The 26,896-nt window shown below is 39.2% G+C and overlaps 1 protein-coding gene across 1 annotated transcript; it reads right to left on the reverse strand.

The window, feature by feature from the left end:
• Nucleotides 1–1,240: 1,240 nt before the first annotated feature.
• LOC134227276 (monocarboxylate transporter 7) lies at nt 1,241–19,675 on the reverse strand. Its single transcript, XM_062708648.1, has 5 exons — nt 19,237–19,675; nt 2,285–2,868; nt 2,065–2,209; nt 1,752–1,872; nt 1,241–1,536 (listed from the first exon to the last, which is right to left on the reverse strand). Exons 1-5 carry the CDS (start codon nt 19,583–19,585, stop codon nt 1,263–1,265), a joined length of 1,473 nt encoding a protein of 490 aa, XP_062564632.1. The 5' UTR covers nt 19,586–19,675; the 3' UTR covers nt 1,241–1,262.
• Between the last annotated feature and the right edge of the window lie 7,221 nt (nt 19,676–26,896).

Genomic DNA, 26,896 nt, shown 5'->3' on the forward strand with positions numbered 1-26,896 from the left:
GTACTAGAAAGAAGCGTTTTATCGCAACGTCGGTGGGGGGGATATTTCTCTTCCCCATTTTTCGGATTTGTATCAGGTGACGAGCAATTTGTTTTCATGTCTTGTAATGATAAAAAAAGCCTTATGTTTTATGTCCATCGTCGTAAATTATAAATTGAGAGCGAATTCTGCAACCCATGTTATGCATTCAAACACATCGTTCTATGGTGGCGAGGTTACGTTTTCATCTTTCAAATGAGCGACTGTTTTGTTTTAAATGCAATAGCTTAATAATCAATCAAGCAATTGCGTGAAATGGAAAATAGGAAACGGACTTCCACGGAAAAGTTCTTGTAGCGAGAAGTTTGTGGACAGGTTCTAAAGAAAATAATTGATTCATGGAAATAACATTAAATATGTAGTCCCTCCCATACAAGCTACGTTCATATTTCTATATATAATCCTATTTTGTATGAATATTACAGTAATATAATCATTTGAATTCAGGAAGTTGATATACAAGCCTATAGTCAAATTTCAATATACAAAACGACCCCCTTCTCAACCCCCTCCCACAACCTAGATACGTCCCATTGTTAACATAATCATATTATTTATTATATTATTGAAAATAAAAATTTAGAATAAGAAAAAAAATCGAAGAAAAAAAATACTCCGGATAATCGAGTCTAAAATTCCGAATAATCGAACTCCGGATAATCGAATCCCCGGATAATCGAGTCCGACTTGTACCATGACATTAGTTGAACATGTAACTTATTTCCAAAACTATGATATGTTGTGATAAAGAATTAGTGTAAACAGAAAATAGTTCGGAATTTTATTCTCAAGGGATTTCTTTCAAATATAAAATACAGTCGTACTAAATGACGACAATCACAATAATAGTTATTATAAGATAGTCGCACAACAAATCGGCACCAACATTTCAAAAGGGTGAAATTGCTTCTGTAAACAACAACTTGTTTCATAGCTGGTGGATTAATGTGTGCTCAGCAACGCAATTCAGCACCATTGAGTTGAAGAAGAGAAGTCGTTGCTTCCATCAGTAGGATTTGATTGCGCGGGTGGGTTCAAATATTAGCCCACCAGCGACGGGAGAAGCCTTTGTTTACAAAATCAGTTACGCCCTTTTGAAATGTTGGTGCCGAAATCTTCCTTGTTCGAACTTTCACTAGCAATGGAATTGATGGCTCACAATGTCATCTAACATGGCAGTATCGCACTTATTCAAACAAACTTCTTAGTACATGCTCTCAATTTTATTTCTCGGATCCAGCATCTATCGTTTCTAGTTTAATCGGAATAGTGACCCCTTGCTGCAGCGAATCCGCTCTCCGCAGAGCTTTCGCCTTCAGTCTTAGATAAACGATTTCGAACAACCACGGAATTACGCACAGTGCCATAAACAGCGTAAGGCAGTGGAACGAGATCGAGTAGCTTCCGGTCACGTCGCGGATGTAGCCGACAATGGGTCCCACGGCGAAAGTGATATTTCCCTGCAGAAACATAAATAACCCATAGCCGGAAGGAAACCTGGAAATCGTTTCGAAAAAAAAAATCGTAAGCACCCGTCATTCGAGCAGGACGAACGACGGAAAGACGAATTCCATCAATCATGCTACGGTGCGTGGGTGAATCCACTTTACGCATACGAAATCAAGATTTATGACCGCCAAAAGTTTATCGCGCCCGACCATCGATTGTTTCCGATAGCAAGCGAATTGACACCGAATGTGTCGAATACTTACCTTTCCGTGGCCAGATACTCGGAAAACACCAACGGCAAAGGGACGTGTATCCAGGTTCGTAGGAATCCCATTATGGCCGTTATGATAGCCATGCCGTAAAAATCGTAAACGAATAAAAACGCTGTTGGAAAATCAGACGAATGGACAAAAAAAAGATGTTATTGGGAAAAACTGTAAAACATGGTAGGAAGCAATACTGCCGAATGGTGCTTTCACTTCCGGAAACGGCCATTAACATATTGTTTCCCCATGGCAATATGGGTCTTTCTGAACATTGGGCGATGCAGAGTTTCAAGTGGGTAAAAGTAATTACCGAAACGTGCCAGAATGGTGAACAGCGCTCCGGCCAGATAGACGTAACGAGCCTTAATGTTCAAGCATGTGCTGGAAATGGCCAGAAAAACTCGCGATAGCAAATCCGCTGCAGCTCCGATGGCAATGATTAGGGAAACATCCGGCTGGAAAAGAGCGATTAGCAGGTCACCATTAGTATTCAAAACGTGAGATCGAATTACACGGTTTTATGGTTATACTTTGCCAAATCCTATCATGAACAAATACATCGGCTGCAGGGTGAAGAATGCCAGATCTGAGTAGAGAGCAAATGATATGCCCAGAACGATGTTCACATAAATTGGATCTCTCAGTAACGTTAGATCCAAGAAGTCTACCAAGACTTGCCATTTCGTGGCTGGTTTCTTGTCTCTTTCGGTGGAGTCGCTCACAACTACTGGACCGGACCAATTTCCTAGCCCGGGGATGGACGATGCCCGACGGGATCGATCTAATCCCTTTATTATTTTCGACACGGGCTTTTCTTCACTTGGAAGCGCATGCATTTGAACTTCTTCGTCGACGAGCGGCACTTTTTTCATATGCCATTCAACCGGGTGCATCACCAGCATTGCAACCAGAGTGTTACTGTTGACAGCAGCAAGAACTGCCATGCATCCTCGGAACCCGTAAGCGTCCATTGTTTTCTGTATGAAAATCGGATAGATCATAGTGCCAAGGCCAATGAGCGTCTGTGACACACTCATCATCACCACTCGCTTCTGGACAAAGTACGCATTGAACGTTGTGTACGATACAGGAATCATCAGTCCAAAACCAGCACCTGGGTAAAGGAATAAATAAATGAATTGATAAAAGAAGCGTAAGTATTTCTGCTTTTCTCGTACACTTAGTGTTCCAATAGCAAGGCAGTTATGACTAGTTACTAGAAGTCGAAATTGTCATGAAAGATGGAACATATCTTGAAGAATTGATGTCAGATGAGGGTGTTCTTTTTCTTATAGGAGCCAATAATGTAAACGTAAGAGAACTCAGGGCTTCGAATGGTTGGGGAATGCCGATTCTTCGTGCAGTAATGAGCTACAGAAGATTTCTTTTTATTTTATTGATCTTAACGTTCGATAATAGGGGGAAGGGTCGTTTGGCCGAAACCCATTCGGCCGAAAGTCATTTGGCCGAATGCCACTAGGCCGAACAACCCATTAGACCGAAACCCATCTGGCCGAAAGTCATTTGCTTCAGAGATGGCTTTTCAGTATTGGCAAAATCAAAACATTGTTAATCTTGTCCGACGAACAAAAACTGGCAAAATCAATGGAAAGTTGTAACAATTTTGCAAGGTGTGTCAATTGTAGCCAACAATAGGCATACGAAAAGTCAATCTAAAATTTTGAATTCTGAAACTTTTGTTTTTCAATAAATATGTTTTTTTCTAGCCATATGAAAACAAGTCCCAAAATTCATTAAAATCGATGATACTCGAATTTGATGCAAGACCTGTTTAGCGTGGAAACGGTCAACTTGTGAATTGTACCCCTATCCGTTTCGAAAATAAAGACATATTCTTCGTCAAAAAAAAAATCACACTTATAGGAAATTTGAGAAAAAATAAAAATGAAGTACCATCAAGCTTCCAATCAAACAAACATATCATTGTTGACAGTGTTCAGGTCGCATATCGCGAAGATACGACACTAGTATCGTATGCGACCAAGAAAAACATAAACGTTATCTTGCCATCAACCACTCACGATGATGGAATCATAAATGTTGAAACCAGAAAATCTGAGATAATTAGGTATAGACAAGAATCATTAAAGGGGAGGTGTGTACACAACTCATCGAAATACAGACGAGTGTTCCTTCGCAATCTTGCAAATAGTGGAAAATGATAAAAAGTCCCCAACACCAAAGCGTGATGATGATTTGCAGAAAACAGCACAGATTAGACAGTTTATGATTCAAAATGCTCAAAGAATCATGTGATGAGTGAATTATTATTTTTATCTTTATATTGTATTGAGGAGTATGGCCTTTGAATATTGCAGGTGAGTAAGTAAATTAAATAAATTTTCCGAGTAGGTAGCACAATAAAGACTGATTTGGTTGCAACAACTCATGTATGACTGGATCTCTTGCTTTTAGTCGTACATAAGTAACAGCAACTCAGTTATGAGAAGTTTGCTACTTGGGTTATTGAACTTCGTGTATAAGTAGCGGAAGATAAGGAGACTTGATCCCTTGGAAACTTGATTACCCCCTGTTTAAAGTGTACAGTACGGTTTGAGTTTTATGTCCCTTCTAGAGATCTTTTCAGTGTCCACGCAAAATTTGAATATCTTCTCATAACATTGACCAAAGGCTGTACATTTTTGACAGAACAAAACCATATATAGGGTAAATGATGTATCTTGGACAAGCAAAGACATTCATTAGGAAATATATCGAGATTGAATAGTATAAACCAATTGAAAACCACTAGGTTCATCCAAATACATAACCTATGATTAGTCTTGTGTCTCCATAGCCCAATTTTTGAGTAAATTACGTTTACTAGGTGTAAACTGTGATATATTGCGAACTGAAATATTTTCTTTTTGGACATCAAATATATAATTTCGACATGGAAAATGCATATATTTTGGACAGAGTCATTTTCTCCTAATTTAACAATGGCCACCTACAGATCTCAATGGTATGACTTACCTACACGTATCCACATTCATTTAAATGCATTTATTTGCTTAAGGCTCAAGACTCCATCACAATGTTTTGAGAATTAATGACTGTATCGCTTGTTTGTAATAGTGAGGCAATTGGTACGGAAAAATGCAGCAGCGATAGATAAATTTTGTTTACTACTGGGGTGGGTGGAAATGGGGTGTAAAAAATGTGCCAGCTGATGCATAATGTTGCCAGACTTGACGAAATGTTTATTCTAGATCATAACACATGTTCACGGTGTACCAAATATATGGGTATTTTTCGGTTAAAATGTTTGTATACACCACTTGGAATGTAACAGAAGCTTACATAACATGTTTAAGGTGATTATACAATCAAGCCATGTGGTGAATTTCAAATTCACCACAAAGTTTTCTACTGCTATTGTCAAAAGTTCAAATCCAGCGTAATAATTTTCGTACCATGCTGAAATTAAAGTCGATTGTTTAGCATAAGTAAGCAAGCGATCTACAGATGTGTCATCCTCATGGGCGTTGTGGTTCTCTCAATTCGTGCTCTAGAAAAATCACTAGAAAAAGCACGTGGTTTCCAAGATGGCCGATTTGTGGCTTTGTTGTATAACCACCTTAAATATTTATTTTTGGTTTATTTGTTCAATCCGACAAACAGCAATGATTTTTTCCAATAAATAAATCTGGCAACGGTGAAGAGATGATTATTTTCTTGTGTATGCACACCTTTTGTTTGCGTGTTGGCGTAGACGTGGCTGGCGTATACGTTGTATTGTTCGGATTGAATGAAGTTGCATCGCGTAGATTTTGTACTCACCATTTCACTTACTGCGCTAGTGAATTTGAGTCTTCCGCATTTTATTGCATTCACAATACGGGCGTCAAATTTGTTTCTCACTTCGATTTTTGGAAAGCAGTTTTCGACAGTTTTTGGACGCGAAGTGAATTAATTGGTAGTCAATATTGAAGAAAAATGTGAAACTCAGTTAGTGAATATGTTTTAGGAGTGATTAAATCAAGGAAACAGTGGGAAAAGATCAAGTGAAAAATCAAGTGCGTGTGTATGTGTATTCTCCGAACGTTCGGAGTTAGTATGCGTTGGATAAAAATACGAATGCCGGCCTAGGAAAAAAGGCAGTTTTCAGCGTTTTTCCTGCAATTCCTCAGTAATTGTTAATTTGGATAAGTGAAAAATTTATATGAAAATGTAATGAATATGAAATGATGGAGGTAAGTCGGCAAATAGCCCCAAAATATTGAATTTAGTTCAAAACTTTATTAGTATTGGTGCGGATTCGAATAAAATCATCGTCATTATCGGATTGATTACGGTTTATAGAGCCTTAACTGACATAGATTAAACCAGAAATTAACATTGTTTCGCAATCTTATCGATATCATTGAAAACAGCCTGAAAGTTGGCAATTAATGGTTCATCCATGTACTGTACATGGGGTGACCAATAAATGTCTGATGCATAAAAACATAGGGTAAATGATGTATCTTGGACAAGCGCAGGACATTCATTAGAAAATATATCGAGATTGAATAGTATAAAACAATTGAAAACCACTAGGTTCATCCATATACATAACCTATGATTAGTCTTGTGTTTCCATTGCCCATTTTTTGAGTAAATTACGTTTACTAGGTGTAAACTGTGATATACTGCGAACTGAAATATTTTCTTTTTGGACATCAAATATATAATTTCGACATGGAAAATGCATATATTTTGGACAGAGTCATTTTCTCCTAATTTAAAAATGGCCACTTACAGATCTCAATGGTATGACTTACCTACACGTATCCACATTCATTTAAATGCATTTATTTGCTTAACTGACATAGATTAAACCAGAAATTAACATTGTTTCGCAATCTTATCGATATCATTGAAAATACCCTGAAAGTTGGCAATTAATGGTTCATCCATGTACTGTACATGGGGTGACCAATAAATGTCTGATGCATAAAAACATAACTTCATTTTGGTCACTCCTTTTTCATCCGTCTCAAGTTCATGTTAAGCGATTGGAATATGTTAGTATCTCAATTACAATCAAACTTTGGCCGCAGGACCTCAAGATTGCCGTTTGAACCAATTTAAACGTGTTTCAGGTGCATGTTACGAAGAGTCTTATAATGCATGTTCTCCTGCATACTGGCATCCAGCAGGCACTTTGGTGGAAAGCTTTACATTTTAGATAATTTTAAAGATAAATAATAGTTGATTTGTGAATTCTCATCAGGAGCCGCTGGAGTCGAGGTAAAAGTATGCAATGATCATACTTTCGATAAAAATTTTCCTACACATTATCTAAAATTGATCGAAGAAGCTCAGGCTTGTCCAAAATATGTACATGTCCAAAATATATCATTTACCCTAACTTCATTTTGGTCACTCCTTTTTCATCCGTCTCAAGTTCATGTTAAGCGATTGGAATATGTTAGTATCTCAATTACAATCAAACTTTGGCCGCAAGACCTCAAAATTGCCGTTTGAACCAATTTAAACGTGTTTCAGGTGCATGTTACGAAGAGTCCTATAATGCATGTTCTCCTGCATACTGGCGTCCAGCAGGCAGTTTGGTAGAAAGCTTTACATTTTAGGTAATTTTAAAGATAATTAATAGTTGATTTGTGAATTCTCATTAGGAGCCGCTAGAGTTGAGGTAAAAGTATGCAATGATCCTACTTTCGATAAAAATTTTCCTACACATTATCTAGAATTGATCGAAGAAGCTCAGGCTTGTCCAAAATATGTACATGTCCAAAATATATCATTTACCCTATATTTGAAATGATATGTACTGATAAAAATGTCAACATTCATTCACAATTTCGAGATATTTAGATTTAAAGAAACGCCGGAGACGAGCCAGCCTAGGGCTGGCACAAAAAAAAAAGATTTAAAGTTTTTTACTCAATATGGGGACACTTGATCCCATATAGTCAATCATATAAAAATTTGGCGAAAAAATAAAAAAAATGTCTATTTTTTTGTAGATTTGATTAATTTGATGTAGGGTTGGTTCGAAAAAATATTCATTGAGTAGATATCATAAAACCCAGATTAAACCACCTAGCTCTGATGATGCCTTTCTAGCCTTTTAAAATGATTTTAATTTGAAAAGCTTCTATTATTACCACAATAATCCATAATAACTACGAACTGTTATCAAACAAGCTTAGAAGTTTTATTACCGCCATCGGGGGTGACAATGGGTCTGGGGGTGAGAATGGGTCATCGCTCTCACCGGCAGCTTAGAGGTCGTAAAGCAAAATCGTTCAAAAGGTCTCTTATATTTTAGTCTTCTTGCCCTCAGATACATTCAATATATTCTACAAGCATTCTAAGTAGTTGAAACAGTGACCCATTCTCACCCCCATTTGACCCATTGTCAACCCCGACGACGGTATAGTTATTTATGCAGTTAGTTACAAAAAGATGATTTTGGCAGCAAGAGTTGTACGTTTATCCATCCTGGGGTGACATTGCGCACCTCGACTCGAACGTGCAAACCATGCAAATTGTCATACGAAAGAGCTATCGAAAGGAGATGCGCAATGAGGCCCCTGGATTGCCGAATCGAGTGACTTGCCAAAAATTAGTTGAACGAAGGGTCACCACGTTCGATTCGCATTCAATTCAAGGGTCTTGCTCAATTCCCGAGCAGGAGAAAGTAATTTAATAATACCTAATGCTGCTATTGATACCCTACACTGTTATGCAAATGCCTTGCATAAGAGGTAAAATACCAAAGGAGTACAGGTACACCTCGATTATATGGACCCTCAACTATATGGACTTCGATTGTATGAACTTTTTAACTCGATTGTGTGGACATTTTCTCGCTCAATTTTATTTTCATGATTTAGGGTTTTGAAAATCAAATCTGTTGAATATTCTACGTCATATTTTATTTATTTATTAAGGTAGATTGGGGCGAACAAAGGCCAGTAAGCCATGTTCTCGGACACAAGAGCTCAAGGCTTATGTGTGCTTACTGGCACAAACAAGGGAGCCAAAGGGCTCAGAAGTGTCGTTTTCGGAGGAGTACGTTTAGTACTGCCTATCCTTTAGAAGCAATTCTGGAGGGTAGTCCCGGGGGTATCAGGACATTAGAAATAGGGTAATCAAGTATTACAATGGGCAATCTTTACAGTCTCATAGAACATGAAATATCACCAATACGTGCGCTTTTTACACTCTGAGTTTGTATCTTTTTGTTACAAAAAATTCAAAATTTTTATAGCAAGATTTTGAGCACCCCTAAACCATATCCGATGGAGCTCAAATTTTACATAGGGGCATATTTTAGGGCTTAGGAAAGGTTTGCGTAACGTCCGGTTTTCAAATTCGATGAAAAATTGTTTTCGCCATAAGAAATTTTTTCGAAGTCCTTAAACAATCGATTTTTATCAAAAAAATAATTCTCAAAGTTTCATGAATTTTGAGTCCTCAAAGGTGCAGCCCAATCGGGTTGTACGCAAAGGTGACGTTGAACTACGTAGCTGTATGTAATGTACAGGTTTTCGACTTTGAAGCCATCCATAAAGTACGTCACGCTCTAAAGAGTTCTGAGCAGCGTGACGATTCATACAAAAATTCTGGTGGTTTAATAAAAAAGTGTGACATAGGTGAAGAGGGGGGGGGGGGGGCGGTTGAAAATCTGTTCGAAGAGACCAAAACATGCGTTTTTCAAGCCCAGAGTGAATCTGTTTTAGTTGTTTATCCTGTGCTCCTGAGATTGAGTGAGCATTACGAACCCTGGTAATGTATATAATTTTTAGACCGACATTTGAAAAGGATGATATTTTTTTTTAATAATCGAGGATGAACCTCTGAAGCGATCACATATTGCGCCTTGCAACAAAATGACTACTTTCGTGATCATTTCCAAGGCTCTCATTATAGATCTGTAAAATTTATCCACAGTCCAAATAGCACGTGCCATCCAAGCATTCATCGCCAGAATCCACCACGTGGCAACCACATTTTCAAAAATATCAAAGTAGAATTTTCTCTTGAGGTATGTTTTTCTTAGGCGACTATCTGGCGCTTATTTTTGTTACGACCAAAAATAAGTGGAAGGGTAGATTTTTTTTATTCAAATTATCAATTGTTAAAACTCGCTAGAGAGTAAGAATCGTTCAATAATTGTTCAATCCATTCAAAGCATTGATAAATGCTACTTTTTAACTTGTTTTCCTACCTAAAACCAAAACACAATGCCAAACATCCGATTGAACTTCATTATTGACATTAAATTGGTATTACCGTGGGGCATCGAAATCCGTACACTTAAACACCTTCGTATATGAAAAAGTCATTAGAAAATAGGAATAGAATGTAAATAAAACGTTTGTCATTGACATAGGAGCAGGAAGCCTTCTACTTTTCCAGTGTTTCACATTTACTCATTAAAAACTACGAAAAACTTAATAAAATAATGAATAAAATCAACCTGACTCGAAATCCGTCCACCGTGGACGGATTTCGAAACAAAGGATCAAAATCCGTACAGCTATTTAACTAAATGTTTAAATTGAAACAGTCTGATTGACTAAACTACCACTGTAAATAGTTCGATACGCACCTTGAGAAGCGATCCTTTTGATTTGTACTCCGCTTATCTTATGTAATGTTTCGCAATTATCAAAGAATCACAGTTACTTTTGGTGCAATAATGCTCTACCCGAAAACAAAATGGCGGCAAAAACTCCGCGTTTGGTGGGTGACGATTTGTTTTTGATTTTTGTTGTTTTAACTTCCAAGCCTTCTTTCCATTTCTATGCCCTAAAATCTTACTGCCAAGTATCTGAACAGGACAAGATAAATTATTTCTACATTAATTACCTTTAACCCCTTTTAATTTATTGATATCTCATGAGGTGGACGGATTTCGGTGCTGTACGGATTTCGGTCCCGCACGGTAGTTAGGTTAACATTAAAATGTTTATTTTATGTTTATAATCAATGAATTGCAAGATTTGAAAGTTATTGCCGATGGAAACTCGCTTAGTTTTCACACCTGAGAAGTTATCAAACGATAATTCCAATAATTATCTTATGAGAATGATTCAGCACAACCCTGGCTGATAGTGTACCGCTGCAACTATCACCGAAACAAACTGGGACAGAGACTAAGCACCTGCTACTAAGTCAGTCTTAACCTCCGGCGGCTCATTACAGAAAACCCCACCATGGAAGCTGGGCTGTCAACAGCGTTCGGTGGTCAGCAGGGGTATAGCAAAAGTCAAAATCACCGTAGCAAACATAAAATACATACCTTAATATGTTTACTCTTTTAATCGTTGACTTACACAGATTTACGACTTAAAAATGATTTGCGTTTACTCCGGCGGACACCTATGAATAAGCAAAAACAAGCCGAAGAATAAACGCATCCACTGCAGCAGCGAAGAAGATTCCGAGTCCCTCTACTGACATCAATAGACCTAAGCGAGAAGCTGCCGTCAAACGCCCCCAAGATTTCGAGAGAAAACGTGCGTGTAAGTTAGCAGAAACGAACTGCACCAGCTACTTAGAAGCCCTTTAAGTTGCATTAATTTGACATCAATGTTGGCTTGAGGTCTCAAGTTAGCCTTGCGAACAAAGGAGCAGAATCCGGAGATGGCGAGATCGATGCTTGATCCGATCTAGGATGTTTTCGGGCGGAAAACATTCTCGACACCCTGGGCATAGTGTATCCATTGTATTTGCCACACAAGATACATGGCGGACATAGAAAGCTCTTAGTAAATAACTAAAGAAATGCTAATAGATTACTAAGTTGAAAAGCAGGCCAAGTTCCAGTTGGAATGTAGTGCTATGGTAGAAGAAGCTTGCGATGTACTTACGAGATTGACTGATTCACCGAAATCGATTGCAAAACTGTTAGCAAGTTTTCGATAGTAACTATTATCATACATAAATTGTAACAGATTGGAGTCGGTTTGATTATTTTTGAGCACCCTTAAATCATGTCCGATTCAGCTCAAATTTTGCATAGGGGGATATTTTTGGCTACAAAAATGTTTGCGTATCGTCCGGTGTTAAAATTCGATGAAAAAAAATTTCATCATCTGAAAACATTTCAAGTCCCAAAAATGTTCTAAGACAGCGGTTCTCAATCTGGGGTACATGTACCCCTGGGGGTACCTTCGCTGGGCCCTGGGGGAACCTAGAACAAAAATGCGTAATGGCGGATGAATTAAAATTTTTATCAAAACTTATTCATAAAGTTTTGATAATTTTGTATGTTTTTATTTCAAAACTTTGTTTTGTACACAATATGCATGGCGATCTGTAAATTATGGCCTTTTGAATCCTGTCCTCCACAACCAGTACAACGAATGAAGGGCTACATGACAAAAGATCAAAAGGACAAAACCTCGAACCAACAAATTTTAAAAATCTTCTGTGCAATCTACCTGATCAAAACAGAATAATATGTTAAGAATATGATTCTTGATTGAAATCTAGAGTCTACAGATTCGGAAGCCTCCACTTGACAGACATGAAAACTTTTTCCTGAAAACTTCAGTTGCTTCGTTGCAAAGGAATTGGAAGCATGCTTCTACGCTTTTCGGAAGCCTCCTTCCAAGCAGCTTGAAGGACACCTTTCAAGAGGTTCGGAAGCCTTTTTTTAAGAGGTTCGGAAAATTTCTTTCAAGAGGCCCGGAAGCCTTTTTTTAAACTTTTTTCTATAAACTTTTTTTTCTGCTTCTTTTAAAAGCCTCGGAAGGATCTTATCAAAGGACTCGGAAGGATTTTTTCAACAGGCTCGAAATCCTTCTTTAAAAGGGTCGGGAGTCTCCTTTCAAGAGACTTGGAACCTCCTTTCTAGAGGTCCGGAAGTCTTTTTTTAAGCTTTTTTCTTAAAACTTTCTTTTTTCTTTTCTCCGTCTATTAAAAGGCTCGCAAGGCGCCTTTCAAGAGGCTCGGAAGCCATCCTTAAAAGAGGATAGGAATTCTGCTTCCAGGAGGCTTGGAACCGTACTCTTGAAAGCCTCAGAAGCGTCCTTTCAATATACTCAGAAGGCTAATTTTAAATGGCTCGAAAGCCTTCTTTCAAGAGGCTCAGCTCAGAGGCCTTTCATCCAAAAGCCTCAGAATGCTCTCATAAAAAGCTCGGAAAGCTTCGTCCAAGAGGCTGGCTCGGAAGCCTCCTTTCGAGTGGTTCGGAAGCCTTTTTTTAAAAGGCTCGAAGCCGTTCTTTAAGAGGCTCGGAACTCTTTTTCAAGAGGCTTGGAAGACTCCATTTAAAATACTCCGAAGCTTCCTTTCAAGAGACTCGAAAGCCTCATTTTAACAGGCTTGGAAAACTCTTTTAGAAAGGCTCGTAAGGCTTCTTTCAAGAGTCTCGGAAGCCTCCTTTCAAAAGGCTTGAGGCCTCCCTTTAGGAGGTTCAGTTTCCTTCCTTCAAGATGCTGTGCAGTGTCCATTCAAAATACTCCTATACCTCCTTTTAAGTGGCTAAAAAGCCGCCATTTAAGAGGCTCTGAAGGCTTAAAAGTGTTTCAAGATACTCCGAAGCTTCCTTTTAGGGTGCTCAAAGTTGCCATTCAATAGGCTCGGAAGACTCTTTTCCAGAAGCTTGGAAGCCTCCTTTTCAAGAGCTCGAAAATCTCCCATCAAGATGCTTGGAATTCGGAAGCCTCCTTTCAAGTGGCTCGGAAGCCTTCCATAAAATGGCTCGTAAGGTCTTTCAAGAGGCTCGGAAGCCTTCTTTCAAAAGGCTCGGAAGCCTCCTTTCAAGAGGCCCGAAAGCCTCGTTTCAAGAGGGTCAGAAGCGGTTCGGAAGCCTACTACCCTTGAAGAGGTTTAGAAGCCTTCTTTCAAGAGGCTTGAAACCCTCTCTTCAAGGGGCTTAGAATTCTATTTCCAAGAGGCTTGGAAGCATACTTTCAAGCAGCTCAGAGGCATCCTTTCAAGATGCTCGGAAGCCTCCTTTCAAGTTGCTCGAAAACCGCCTTTCAAGAGACTCGGAAGCCTTTCTTCAAGAGGCTCGGAAGGTTGTCTCGGAAGAGGCGCGGAATCCTAGTTTCAAGAGGCTCGGAAGCCTCCTTTCAATACGCTGGGGAGCCTGCAATAGTTAAAAAAGTTCTGTAAGATTCTCGATGTATGATTATTATTTTTATTAATTCAGACTAAGGCCGAAGTGGCCTGTGCGGTATATAAGAGTCTTCTCCATTCGGCTCGGTCAATGGCTACACGTCGCCAACCACGCAGTCTACGGAGGGTCCGCAAGTCATCTTCCACCTGATCGATCCACCTTGCCCGCTGCGCACCTCGCCTTCTTGTGCCCGTCGGATCGTTGTCGAGAACCATTTTCACCGGGTTACTGTCCGACATTCTGGCTACGTGCCCGGCCCACCGCAGTCGTCCGATTTTCGCGGTGTGAACGATGGATGGTTCTCCCAACAGCTGATGCAACTCGTGGTTCATTCGCCTCCTCCAAGTACCGTCCGCCATCTGCACCCCACCATAGATGGTACGCAGCACTTTCCTTTCGAAAACTCCGAGTGCGCGTTGGTCCTCCACGAGCATCGTCCAGGTCTCGTGTCCGTAGAGGACTACCGGTCTAATGAGCGTTTTGTAGATTGTCAGTTTGGTACGGCGGCGAACTCTATTCGATCGGAGCGTCTTGCGGAGTCCAAAGTACGTACGATTTCCAGCCACTATGCGTCTCCGAATTTCTCTGCTGGTGTCATTTTCGGCAGTCACCAGTGAGCCCAAGTACACAAATTCTTCTACCACCTCGATTTCGTCACCCCGATGCAAACTCGCGGTGGGTGGCTCACATTGTCTTCTCTTGATCCTCTTCCTATCATGTACTTCGTCTTCGACGTGTTGATGACTAGTCCGATCCGCTTAGCTTCCCTCTTCAGTCTGATGTAGGCTTCCTCCATCTTCTCAAAGTTACGTGCCATAATATCTATGTCGTCGGCGAAGCCAAATAGCTGGACGGACTTATTGAAAATTGTACCACTCGTGTTAATCCCTGCTCTTCGTATTATCCCTTCCAAAGCGATGTTGAATAGCAGACACGAAAGACCATCACCTTGCCGTAACCCTCTGCGCGTTTCGAAGGGACTCGAGGATGCCCTGAAACTCGAACTACGCACATCACCCGATCCATCGTCGCTTTGATCAACCGTGTCAGTTTATCCGGAAATCCGTGTTCGTGCATTAGCTGCCATAGCTGGTCCCGATCGATTGTATCATATGCGGCTTTGAAGTCGATGAATAGATGATGTGTGGGCACGTTGTATTCGCGGCACTTCTGCAGTACTTGGCGAATGGCGAACACCTGGTCCGTGGTGGAGCGTTCGCCCATAAAACCCGCCTGGTACTGCCCCACGAACTCCCTTGCAATTGGTGCTAGTCGACGGCATAAAATTTGGGATAGTACCTTGTAGGCGGCGTTCAGCAATGTGATTGCGCGGTAGTTGCTACAATCCAGCTTATCGCCCTTTTTGTAGATGGGACACACGACACCTTCCATCCACTCATGCGGCAAAACTTCCTCTTCCCAAATCTTGGTAATGACCCAGTGCAGCGCTCTAGCCAGTGCCTCACCACCGTGTTTGAATAGCTCTCCTGGTAGTTCGTCAACCCCAGGGGCTTTCTTGTTCTTCAGCCGGCCAATCTCCTCCTGGATTTCCTGGAGATTCGGAGCCGGTAAGATTATGTCCTGCGCGCGTTCTCCCAGGTCCATCACCATACCGCCATCTTCGTCTGCCACATCGCCATTCAGGTGTTCTTCGTAGTGCTGCCGCCACCTTTGGATCACCTCACGCTCGTTCGTAAGAAGGTTCCCGTTTATGTCCTTACACATATCAGGCTGTGGCACGTGGCACGTGGCCCTTACGTGAACGGTTTAACTTCTCATAGAACTTTCGTGTGTTATTAGCGCGGTACAGTTGCTCCGTCTCTTCACGGTCTCGATCTTCCTGCTGACGCTTTTTCCTCCGGAAAATCGAGTTTTGTCTGTTCCGCGCCTGTTTATATTGTGCCTCGTTCGCCCTCGTGCGGTGTTGCAGCAATCTCGCCCATGCTGCATTCTTCTCTTCCACTAACTGCTCACATTCGCTGTCATACCAGTCGTTTCTCTGATCCGGGGGCACCGTGCCAAGTGCAGCGGTTGCGGTGCTACCAATGGCGGATCGAATATCTCTCCAGCCATCTTCAAGAGACGCTGCGCCTAGCTGCTCTTCCGTTGGGAGTGCCACTTCCAGCTGCTGCGCGTATTCTTGGGCTAGTCTACCGTCTTGTAGCCGCCCAATGTTAAGCCGCGGCGTCCGACTTCGACGCTTGTTGTACACCGTCGAGAGTTTTGAGCGCAGGCATACTGCAACGAGGTAGTGGTCGGATTCAATATTCGCACTGCGGTAAGTGCGGACGTTCGTGATGTCGGATAAGAATTTACCGTCGATTAGAACGTGGTCGATTTGGTTTTCCGTTTCTTGGTTAGGTGATCTCCATGTGGCCTTGTGGATATTTTTGCGGGGAAAGAAGGTGCTTCGGACTACCATTCCGCGGGAGGCTGCAAAGTTTATGCATCGTTGGCCGTTGCCATTCGATACGGTGTGCAGACTATCCGGTCCGATGACCGGTCTATACATTTCCTCCCTTCCTACCTGTGCGTTCATGTCACCGATGACGATTTTGACGTCCCGCAGTGGGCATCCATCGTATGTCTGCTCCAGCTGTGCGTAGAACGCTTCTTTCTCGTCGTCGGGTCTCCCTTCGTGTGGGCAGTGCACGTTGATGATGCTATAGTTGAAGAAACGGCCTTTAATCCTCAGCTTGCACATCCTTGCGTTGATTGGCTGCCACTCAATCACGCGTTGGCGCATCTTACCCAGCACTATGAAGCCGGTTCCCAGCTCGTTGGTGGTGCCACAGCTTTGGTAGAAGGTAGCCGCTCGATGCCCGCTTTTCCACACTTTCTGTCCTGTCCAGCAAATCTCCTGCAGTGCCACGACGTCGAAGTTGCGGGGATGTAATTCATCGTAGATCATCCTGTCGCAACCTGCGAAACCTAGCGACTTGCAGTTCCATGTTCCAAGCTTCCAATCGTGATCCTGTATTCGTCGCCTAGGTCTTTGCCGATTATATCGAGTCGCATTATCTCTTATATTGTTCGTAATGATTGGTTTTCTAGGCGGCTTATTGGGCCTGCGCAAACCTCCTGTCTCGTCTGAGGGCCGTCGTGTCAGGGCTGTTTAGCGTCCCACCTAACACCAGGATTTGGGCTTGTGCGCTTTGAGCGGCACACGGTCGCTTTGGTGGGGCCTACTTGCGGATACATGCAGCTTTTTATAGAGGTTTAACAGGGCCCACTGTCAAACCCCACAACATCCTGGGCAAGCCCCACAACTCGCAGATGGCCTGGGGAGGGATCGTCAAGCCCTTGGACATAGTCCCTGCTGCCCGTGAATGAACTTAATTTGAATTGTGTATGAACTTAATTTGAATTGTGAGATTTCAAACAAAATGTAAAGTTTATGGAGAGCCATAATTCCGTTAGTTTTCAGGTCCATTTTTCATATATCTTAAAAGTTACGATTATTTTCATTTACAGCAAAAAAACATAGGGGGTACCTCATTTAATGCAAAAGTTCGAAGGGGTACCTATCAAGAGAAAGGTTGAGAACTGCTGTTCTAAGAGAAAAAAATCGATTAAAAAAATGTTTTTGAAATAACTTCAGATCTCGACGTTTCATGCATTTTGAAGTCATTTGGCATCAAAAACAAAAATTCGATTTTAGACTTTTCCTTTGGTCCCCCCTTGGGAAAATTTTCATGGGTAAAAATTTCAAAACTTTGATGAATTTTAGGCACCCCTAAATCAAGTCCGATTGAGATCAAATTTTGCAAGGGGTCATATTTTGAGATAATGTAACTTGTGAGTAATAACGTTTTTTGAAATTCGAAAATGTCATTTTCATTGGCACCCAAGGGGCAACTAACTCTTGCTAAACTTTCGACAGTATCCAGAAATACTAACAAATACTAGCAAAAAACTATCTGCAGTAAATTGATCGAAGAGCCCTGGTTGGGAAAGCATGAAACACATAGCCTTCCAGTCGATACAGTACACCCAGTTTCAGGCAACACATGATTTCAGTCTTCTTTAATATAATTTAAACATTGAAAACTATTTCTATTACTATTACTTTTTGAGCAATCTTCGAGACCCACGTTCTAGTTTGATGGGATTAGAAATATCTTAGAAATACATTAGAATCTGTAGAAGGTAGAAATTAGGTGTTTCCAATACGGGGGAGCACTGTTTTCATCAAATAACTGACAAACGACATAACAACCGAACTAGCAACCGTTTCTTTGTTTGACGAAAAACGTGGATAGGTACTAGAAATATCACGAAATACTCTTCTTGCTTAACTTTTCAAAAGGACCTAAGTAACATTTTTTTCATGAATTAATTTGAGTACTGCAATCAAAAGATTTCATGTTGTGTTGTTGATTGCGCTATTCAAAGATGATAGGAAGAAGACGTTTTCAGACGTTTTTTTGCTCACACACATACATACATTCACACACACGTGCACACAGACATCACATCAATTCGTCGAACTGAGTCGATCGGTATATAACACTATGAGTGTTCGGGCTTTCTTTTAAATGGTTTTGGAGCGATCATGTAGCTTCTACGTATACTGAAAAAATGAGGCAAAAATGAGCAATTTTTCAAATTCATGTATCTTACAAAATGATAAATTTGGGCAGAATTTTATTCATGGTCCTCAAAGCTTAAGAGTGCAATAGTGTAGTGCATGATGTTTTACTGCGGGGTACTAAACTGTTTTGTTCGTTAAATATTGCGTAAATTATGCTTTTATAAAATTAGGCCGATACAAATATTTAAAATCTATTTTGTCTCCCCCCCTCGGATGTTTTTTGCCAAAAAATAATATTTTGAGGGGGCAACAAAATAAAATTCGGATAATTTTGAGGATTTTCAAAACATTCTTTAACAAATCCGAGGAGTTTTTTGATTTTTTTTTCATTTTAATATTTAATTTTTATTATCCCCTCCTTCACCTTTCGGAGACCAGTAGGACAAAAAGTTAATTAAATATTTGTAACGGCCTTACTAAAAACAAATTTCTGAACGCAGCTATGATTACATTATCAAGCCTTTTGCATAGATCTGTTTAAGAGCTTTGTAACGATATATAAATATGTTACTTTTAAGACGAAAATACGGCAAAGTTGTCTATTTTCCCAAAAAAACGTAGAAATGTAATTTCTAGGAGGGGGAGTTTGAACGCCCCCACCCTTCCCAACAAAACCTAAAAAATAAAAACAGTCCTAATTATAAAAATATAGATTATAAGTTGTGTATTCATCACATTTTACACGCCCAAATCGAAAATTGGTGGGACATGGCACAGCGATAAATAGCCTAATTTCAGTAACTGACAACATTCACATATAACCTTTGACTACTTACCCTGAAATATACTGAACGACACCAGCAGCTCATTGGTGGACCTCACAAAAATGGTCATAAAGCTTCCTATCACATACGAGACCGCGCCGATCAATCCAACCGTCCGACAGGATGTCTTCTTCATCAAGGTATTGGTGAACAAACCGGTGAAGCTCAATGCACTAAAGAAGCAGCTCGTAATCAAGGCGATTGCACTAGTCTCCTCGCCGAGGTTGGTCAGGAAATCTCCAAACATTAAACCGAACGAGGGCAGCGAGCCCAGCGAAACGGTGAACATCGTTGCCATCCCTATGCCTACGAGCAGTCCCCAGCCTCCCTCGGGGGCCACTTTCTTGTACCGAACCGCCATCGTGATATTGAACCAGAAGGATCAACCGACTGTGAGAAACTGAGCCTGACCCAACCAACGCAACGGACAGATGAACAACGGTGGCAATCTACCTCAATCTGGGCAGTTGGAATTTTTATCTTCTGGGCGCTAAATAGTAGAAGGGCTTCCTCGTGCTGTATCCGTAACATGGTCTAGGTTAGTGAGCTTAACGCTAGGTAAACAGCAAGTAGGTAAACGATGCCTATGCATTGCATGGTGATGACAAACGGTGATTAGACGTTGTTTTCGGAGCGTGTGTAACTATCTGCCTACCTGGGCTTGATTTGATAAGCAACGCAGGTGGTAACTTGTACGACACTTTCACGATTGACAAACTGTTAGTTTGATGATGAGTAAAACTTCAAAGGAAGGAAAATTCTAATGATCTACTTGGTGTCACGTAGATAATAATGTGGAAGATTTTAAGGGAAGCCAAATCACAATGAGCTTAAAAACCACACATGTCTCGCATATTTAATGTTGGCTTTAACGAAAGCTCTTTTCTAAGTTATGAATAATATACATAATATAATATATAAATAATCTTGGGTGTAGTTTCTCCACAATGTATTTGATGGAACTGAGAGTGCGTCGTTAGTATAAAATGGGTGCAGGAATGACAATGGAGTCTTTGATTCCACTAATCGATTCGATATCATCCATCCAGTGAATTTGATCCATGCTAAACAGTTTTCATCGCACGCACAGAACCATCCGATCCGTGTGGCCCGAACCGTAGAACGTTGGAAGAAATTCACCGCTCAAACATCCTTGTCTATGAAAGGTTTCGCCACAAAGCTATGGAAATAGATATCATCAACATCAGCGCTCCAGCGTGTATTACCGCTGGATCTTTAATTCAACTGATTGCGATTGTTGCTTGCTTCCTCCCATATTCATAGTCATGTCGATTCCAGAGATATTCTTCGCGGCATCCTGGACAATTGACTCAACCTCTGGTGATGCAAGAAGCGCGTATTCGAGAGCCATTTCGTTGTTCTATTGAAGATAAATTTGTTCAATATTATTAGACAACTAGCCGACACAACGAACTAGTTTCGTTTGAAATTGATTTATTCTCTGATTAGTTCTGGAGTTATATTTATGTTTCATTTGTATGGGAGGCCCCCTTTCAGATTGATGAGATTGCTCCTATGAAATCGATTTATGCATTTCATTGTCTTAGGAGCGCTAGTCCGGCTCCTCGGGGAGTTCGCTGGTTTTCAATACTTGCGTAGTCGCATAAACTCAGTGCTCTTTCAATAGCGGATGATCTTGCTATCTTGTGGGACTGGTTAATCCCATGCAAACTTAACACTTGGTGCAACTCAGTACAAAGGTGGAAATATTCTCTAAGTGGACTGTATCAAAATATTTCTATGGAAAATTGGCCCGATCGGCCATTGCGTTCCAGAGTTATTGATAAAACTTGTTTTTTTGCTTAGGATCTCCCTTTGAATTTTCCCATGTCGATTTTTGACGATTATGATTTTCTTCCAGAAATTACCTTAAAATTACCAGAAATTACTTAAAATTCAGATTCTTTCACAGATTCTATATAATTTTTTTTTCAGAGTTGTAAGGTTTTTTTTGCAAGATTTTGATACAAACATGCATTATTCTGCTACCCGCTCGTTGCGTATACAAACTTTTTAGGGACACGGCAAGTATTTACGTCCATCATCATAGCCATAGGAGCTAAAACCAACGAAAGCAACGTCCATTTACTAGAACTCCACGTTTCTCCAGAGCTTACGATTTGGTACGGATGAGTTCGGCAAAAAAGTGTCTATGACGAAAAGACAAAAAATGCCAATCAAGAGCTTTCATATTAGTCTGTTGATTGCACTATTCAAATTAATTCATAAAAGAATGTTACTTAGGTGCTTTTGAAAAGATATGCGAGAAGTTAAGATTTAATACAATCGACAACGTCATGGGTACAGCTCACTTATTGAACAAAATAAATAACCAAATTAAGAAATTACCAATAAAGAAATCAGGGTATGAGCAATGAATAAATATAAAATTTCCACAGATAATGCAAAATTTCCACAAACAATTAAGAATTTTCCACAAAACAAAAATAAATCAGCACTTTTAAAAGCAGAAATTACAAAAAACAAGAATTTTCCATAATCAAAATGTCCCAAGGAAAAAAACAAATTTTCCCTTTAATAAATCATAAATAACAATAAACATTAAAAAAAATTCGACCAAATTTTTTTTTACATAAAAATTAAAAAAATGTCCACTAAATAATCAACAAAGAGCAATAAGGAAAATAGGAAATTTCCATAAAAAATACAAAAAAGCAATAAAATTGATGAAATTTTCCACGCTTTTAAAAAATGGGTCATCTATGGTGAAATGCTGGGTTTTATTGCTTTTTTTATATTTCTTTATGGAAATGTTCATATTTTCTATTGCTCTTCATTGATTTTTTCATGGAAAGGTTTAAAAAATTGCACAAAATTTTGTAATTGTTTGCTGCTAATTGATTTATTTATGGAAATTTTTCCATGGAACATTTTGATTTCTTTGTGGAAAAGTCTTCTTTTACAATTGCAATTTTTGCTTTTAAAAGTGCTAATTTATTTTTGTTTTGTGGAAAATTCTTAAATGTTTGTGGAAATTTTGCATTATTTGTGGAAACTTTATATTTATTTATTTTTCATACTCTGATTTATTATCAATTTTCTATTTCAATGGGAAATTACTAGTTTTTCAGGGGGAGTTTTTATTTTAATCAATTGCTTTTGTGTTTCTTTCAATCAAAATTACAATACATAGTAACATCTATAGATAATCACAGGGGAACAAAATTTAACTTTTTGCTGGTCCTCAAAACCAATTGATGTGTCTTCAGTAGATTTTGGCTCGCTGAATCCGAATCTGACCTCAGATGTGCTCTAACACCTCCAAATTTTGAGATATAGCTAGATTATTATCGTTAATTTGAAGAAATTGGCATTTTTTGAAGGACTTTCATGAAGCATATAAACATAATTTTAGTTCAATCAATACCTGAAACGGTATAAACACATCTGATCTAATGAATTTCCATCAGATTTGCTCGTTACAGTTGTTTTCTGTTCGGTTTTCCTTGAATTTAGGTTCAGTGAATTTGATTTAAAAACATTCCATGCAAGTCCGTTTCAAAAACTTGCATGCAAACGCCATCAGCACCAATTCGAAGCCACCAAAAATTCAACAACATGCGGCCAGAGGAACTGGGATATGAAAATATTGAATGAAGTGTAGAGATACTAGTCAGTTTGTAAATATATGTTTCATTCGACTTTTAATAAAATATACTTTTTTTTTCGTTTTATGCTCAACATTTCTCATCCTCCTAAAATGTTATTCTGCTCGATTTATGGTTGTTTTTTTTTTCATTCGATCAACTTCCAATAACCACACGTAATCCGTTATCATGTTGCAATTGTGTTGTGCTAGAATATAGTGCGAACATGATGATTCCTTTCTTTTAATCAACAAGGAAACAGATCGGATTGCAATTTGAACAAATTCAAATCCTCTACTAGATTCCCTACAAGAGCATTCAAGCCACATCCCACATTTACTAATAAAATACATTCCAGCACTCGGAAAATAAGTTGAAACTTAAACATTTTGTAACTACATCGTAAATTTTCTCATTCATGCCGTTGTTTTGTTAAATTAGAGAAATATCAGAGTGCAGAATTGGCGCATCATTTAACCATATGCTCGGGTAACTGTAACATGTTAAACAGCACACAAGTAGAGCGGAGCCCAAGATTTTTTTTTTTTATCTGGCGCATAACTTTGCGTCTTAGCATATAACAAAGCTTGATTAAACTAGTGAACTCTTTCTCGTTTTACTGTTATAAGGTACACCGGGGCAAGTTGAAACGGTTTTTTCAAAGTTAAACTTTGAAGTGCTATAAAAAAATCGCTTTTTAATAAATTTTTAATCCGTTTGCGGTGTTTGCTAGTTCGGGCCAAAGATTATACATAAAAAATAAGCAACCTCACCAAACTTTATTTTAAATATTTTGTATATTGAAATTACTTTTTTATGTGCATCGTTTCAACTTGCCCCGCGTATCGGGGCAAGTTGAAACACTGCGCTACATACAGAGATAAGCTATTTTCTCCGTATTAAAATCACAATATATGCACTCAGTGAGACTCAAGATGCACGAGGTTGTAAAGGTGACTAAATTCGCATAAGAGTCCCATGTAATTTTTTGATGATTTTGATTTTCTTTCTAGTAACTAGCCTAAAATTGTCTCCTGTTTAAGAAAAACTGATAACATAGTAGGCTTTGTTCTAAAAATTTTAAAACCAAATCCTAAATTGTGTCGCCTCATCTTGATATTTACTCGCATAAAAGTCACATTCCAGATATTGATATTCTTTTATTCAAAAAATAAACTTAAATATGATCCATTCAATTGCTCATATCAATATATACCGTGGGACATCGAAATCCGTACTCTAGACTAGACTATAGAAATCGAATGCAAATGAAACGTTTGTCATTGACAAGGGAACATGAAGGCTTCTACATTTAAAGTGTTTCACATTTACACATAAAAACTACGAAAAACATGAGAATATTATGAATTAAATCAACTACTCCTGAATCGAAATCCGTCCACCGCGCACGGATTTTGAATCAAAGGATCATAATCCGTACAGCTATTTTTAAACTAAATATTTAAATTGAAGCAGACTGATTAACAAACTACCATTGTGAATAGTTCAATACGCACCTTGAAAAGCGATCCCTTCGATTTGTAGTCCACTTATCTTATGTAATGATTCGCAATTAGCAATTAAAAAACAGTTACCTCTGGTGCAATTATCTACCCGTAGAACAATGGCGGCAGAAACTCCGCGTTTGGTGGGTGGCGACTTGTTTTTGATTTTTTGTTGTTTTAATTTCAAAGCCTACTTTCCGTTTCAGTGCCCTAAAAGCTTACTATCAAGTATCTGAATTTTAGAAAAAAAAATGCGGGGGAGACGTTTTGAATCGTTGTTTCAACTTGCCCCGCATCACACATTTCTATTTGCCCCGATGGGTTTAAATTGCGGAGCAATTTCAAACGACCGAAATACAAAAATTAAAACGGATCTCCCATCGATTTTTCACAATCATTATGTTTGTTCAACATTGAATGATTACCTACCGTGAAAATTTGAGGAAAGCACTCTTCCAAACATCATTTTGAGACCTGTTTTATTGGTACGTCAAAAAGTTGGTTAATATTTTGCAAAGGGCGAAAAATAAACATAGGCAGGGATTGCGTTTTTGTAGCTGCAATCTTCCGGGAATGGCAGTCAGAAGGTGCGTTCAGGGGAGTAGTTTGTTGTAAAAAATAATCAGGGCATTGGGTCATTGCCGATCCAAATTACAGCTTCCGTTTCAACTTACCCCGCATTTCAACTTGCCCCGGTGTACCTTAAACTGATAAAAGAAATTGCATTGGGATTATTGCAACATCCATTCAGCATTTTCAACGCGAATCAAATAAAAAGTCCCCCACGCACGAGTGGGTTGTTGACGTTTTCCGGTTTCTTTTGCGTAGCCGTCAACGTCGCTTCAGCTTGTATGCAATCATATACAAGAATGATCGAATGCAACTTATCGATTCGTTGATTGATTTCGCTAATTGATAATTTTCCGCCCAAATTTCTATCATAGGAATATTGGAATGATCATAAATAGCAGGAATAATCAAAATATATAGAACTGCGTACAGTTCTCGTACTTGCTTTATTCGAATGAACATAATAAAGAAGCTTCAATTAACAGTAAATACACCCATCACTTGAGCAATTATTGAAAATTTATCGCGCCAGAGGAAATACAATATCATATTTACATTCAATAGAACTTACTTCAATGAAAACATATAATTTTTTTGCTTGGACGAACTATTATATTGAATTCTTTTTACTTTCCTCTCAAAACCGTTCACAGATAATTACCAGGCTTGTACACAAGTCTTCGAAAAAGGCTTGCATAAAACATATTTTTAAATAACTTTCACTTACTAAAATTTTAGATAAATCACACTTATTATGATTAACTTGTTCAAAATGCACCACATTTCGAAAGATTAGATGTTTGTGATCCATTTTGGACCTTGATTGACTAGTAATTCTTTCTATAGGGTTAACGATGGCTTTTCAAAAATGCTCAAAATCGTTGATTTTACGACATTTATTGAGGTATATATCAAAATCTCGACGTGTTAGAGCCAATCTGAAGTCAGATTCGGATTCAGCGAGCAAAAATCTACTAGGGACACACTATTTGGTGTTAGGGACAAAATCTTGTTGAGCTTATAAGCGAAAGCATAGTTTGTTTCGTTTTTTCCACTATCTATAGTCATAAGTGAGAACAATCCTAGAAGCTCAAAATAATTTTCTTATCGAAATGTAATTCAATTTTTCCCCACGTTTAAAGCTCCCCAGACTGTCGCGTGTGTTTGGGGGAACCTCAAGCACTATTTAGGGCCGATGCCCACGTAGCGTTTTTTCAACGCTGCGTGCACACGGCGTTAAAAGGACGCATGTGTGCATCGGGAAAAAGCGGTAATGCAGCGTCGCCGCACCGATGCACACCTGCGTTTTTTCAACGCCCCGTGCACGTAGCGTTGAAAAAACGCTACGTGGGCATCAGCCCTTAGGGTCTGTTCAAATATTACGTAACGCGAAAAACCTTGTTTTTGAGAACCCCCCACCCCCTCGTAACAATCTGTAACAATTTTCAGAACTACCCCCACCCCTTAGCGTAACGCGTAACAACTATTTTTTTTTGAACAATAAATTGCATTGTATATTTTATGCTATTTTAAAGAAAATAAACATTTTTTAACATTTTATTTTTTTTTTCGCTATGCAATTAATTTGTTACGCGTAACAATATTCCGAATGACACTCACCCCCCATATTTTGCGTAACAAATCGTGACAAAAATTAAACAACCCCCCACCCCCTACTGCGTTACGTAATATTTGAACTAAGGGTCTGTCATGCTCATTTTTTGCAGCATTGTTTAGCATTATAATCGCTCTGATTGCCCTTCCCTACTTATGATCATCATTCTCTCCTCTATGTTCATCTACCGTACATCCAATAGGAAACCATTCGTGGACCAGGGAGGAACTTTAGCTTCGATAAGGAACAGACTTGCATACCAGCTTGAATGCAATAAAATGGAGCGCCTGGAAGTTATACAATCATCGTGTGTAATATAATCCAACTGGAAAAAAGTAGCACTTTTTAATTAC

Source organism: Armigeres subalbatus, chromosome 3 (assembly GCF_024139115.2).
Source record: "Armigeres subalbatus isolate Guangzhou_Male chromosome 3, GZ_Asu_2, whole genome shotgun sequence".
Taxonomy (NCBI): domain Eukaryota; kingdom Metazoa; phylum Arthropoda; class Insecta; order Diptera; family Culicidae; genus Armigeres; species Armigeres subalbatus.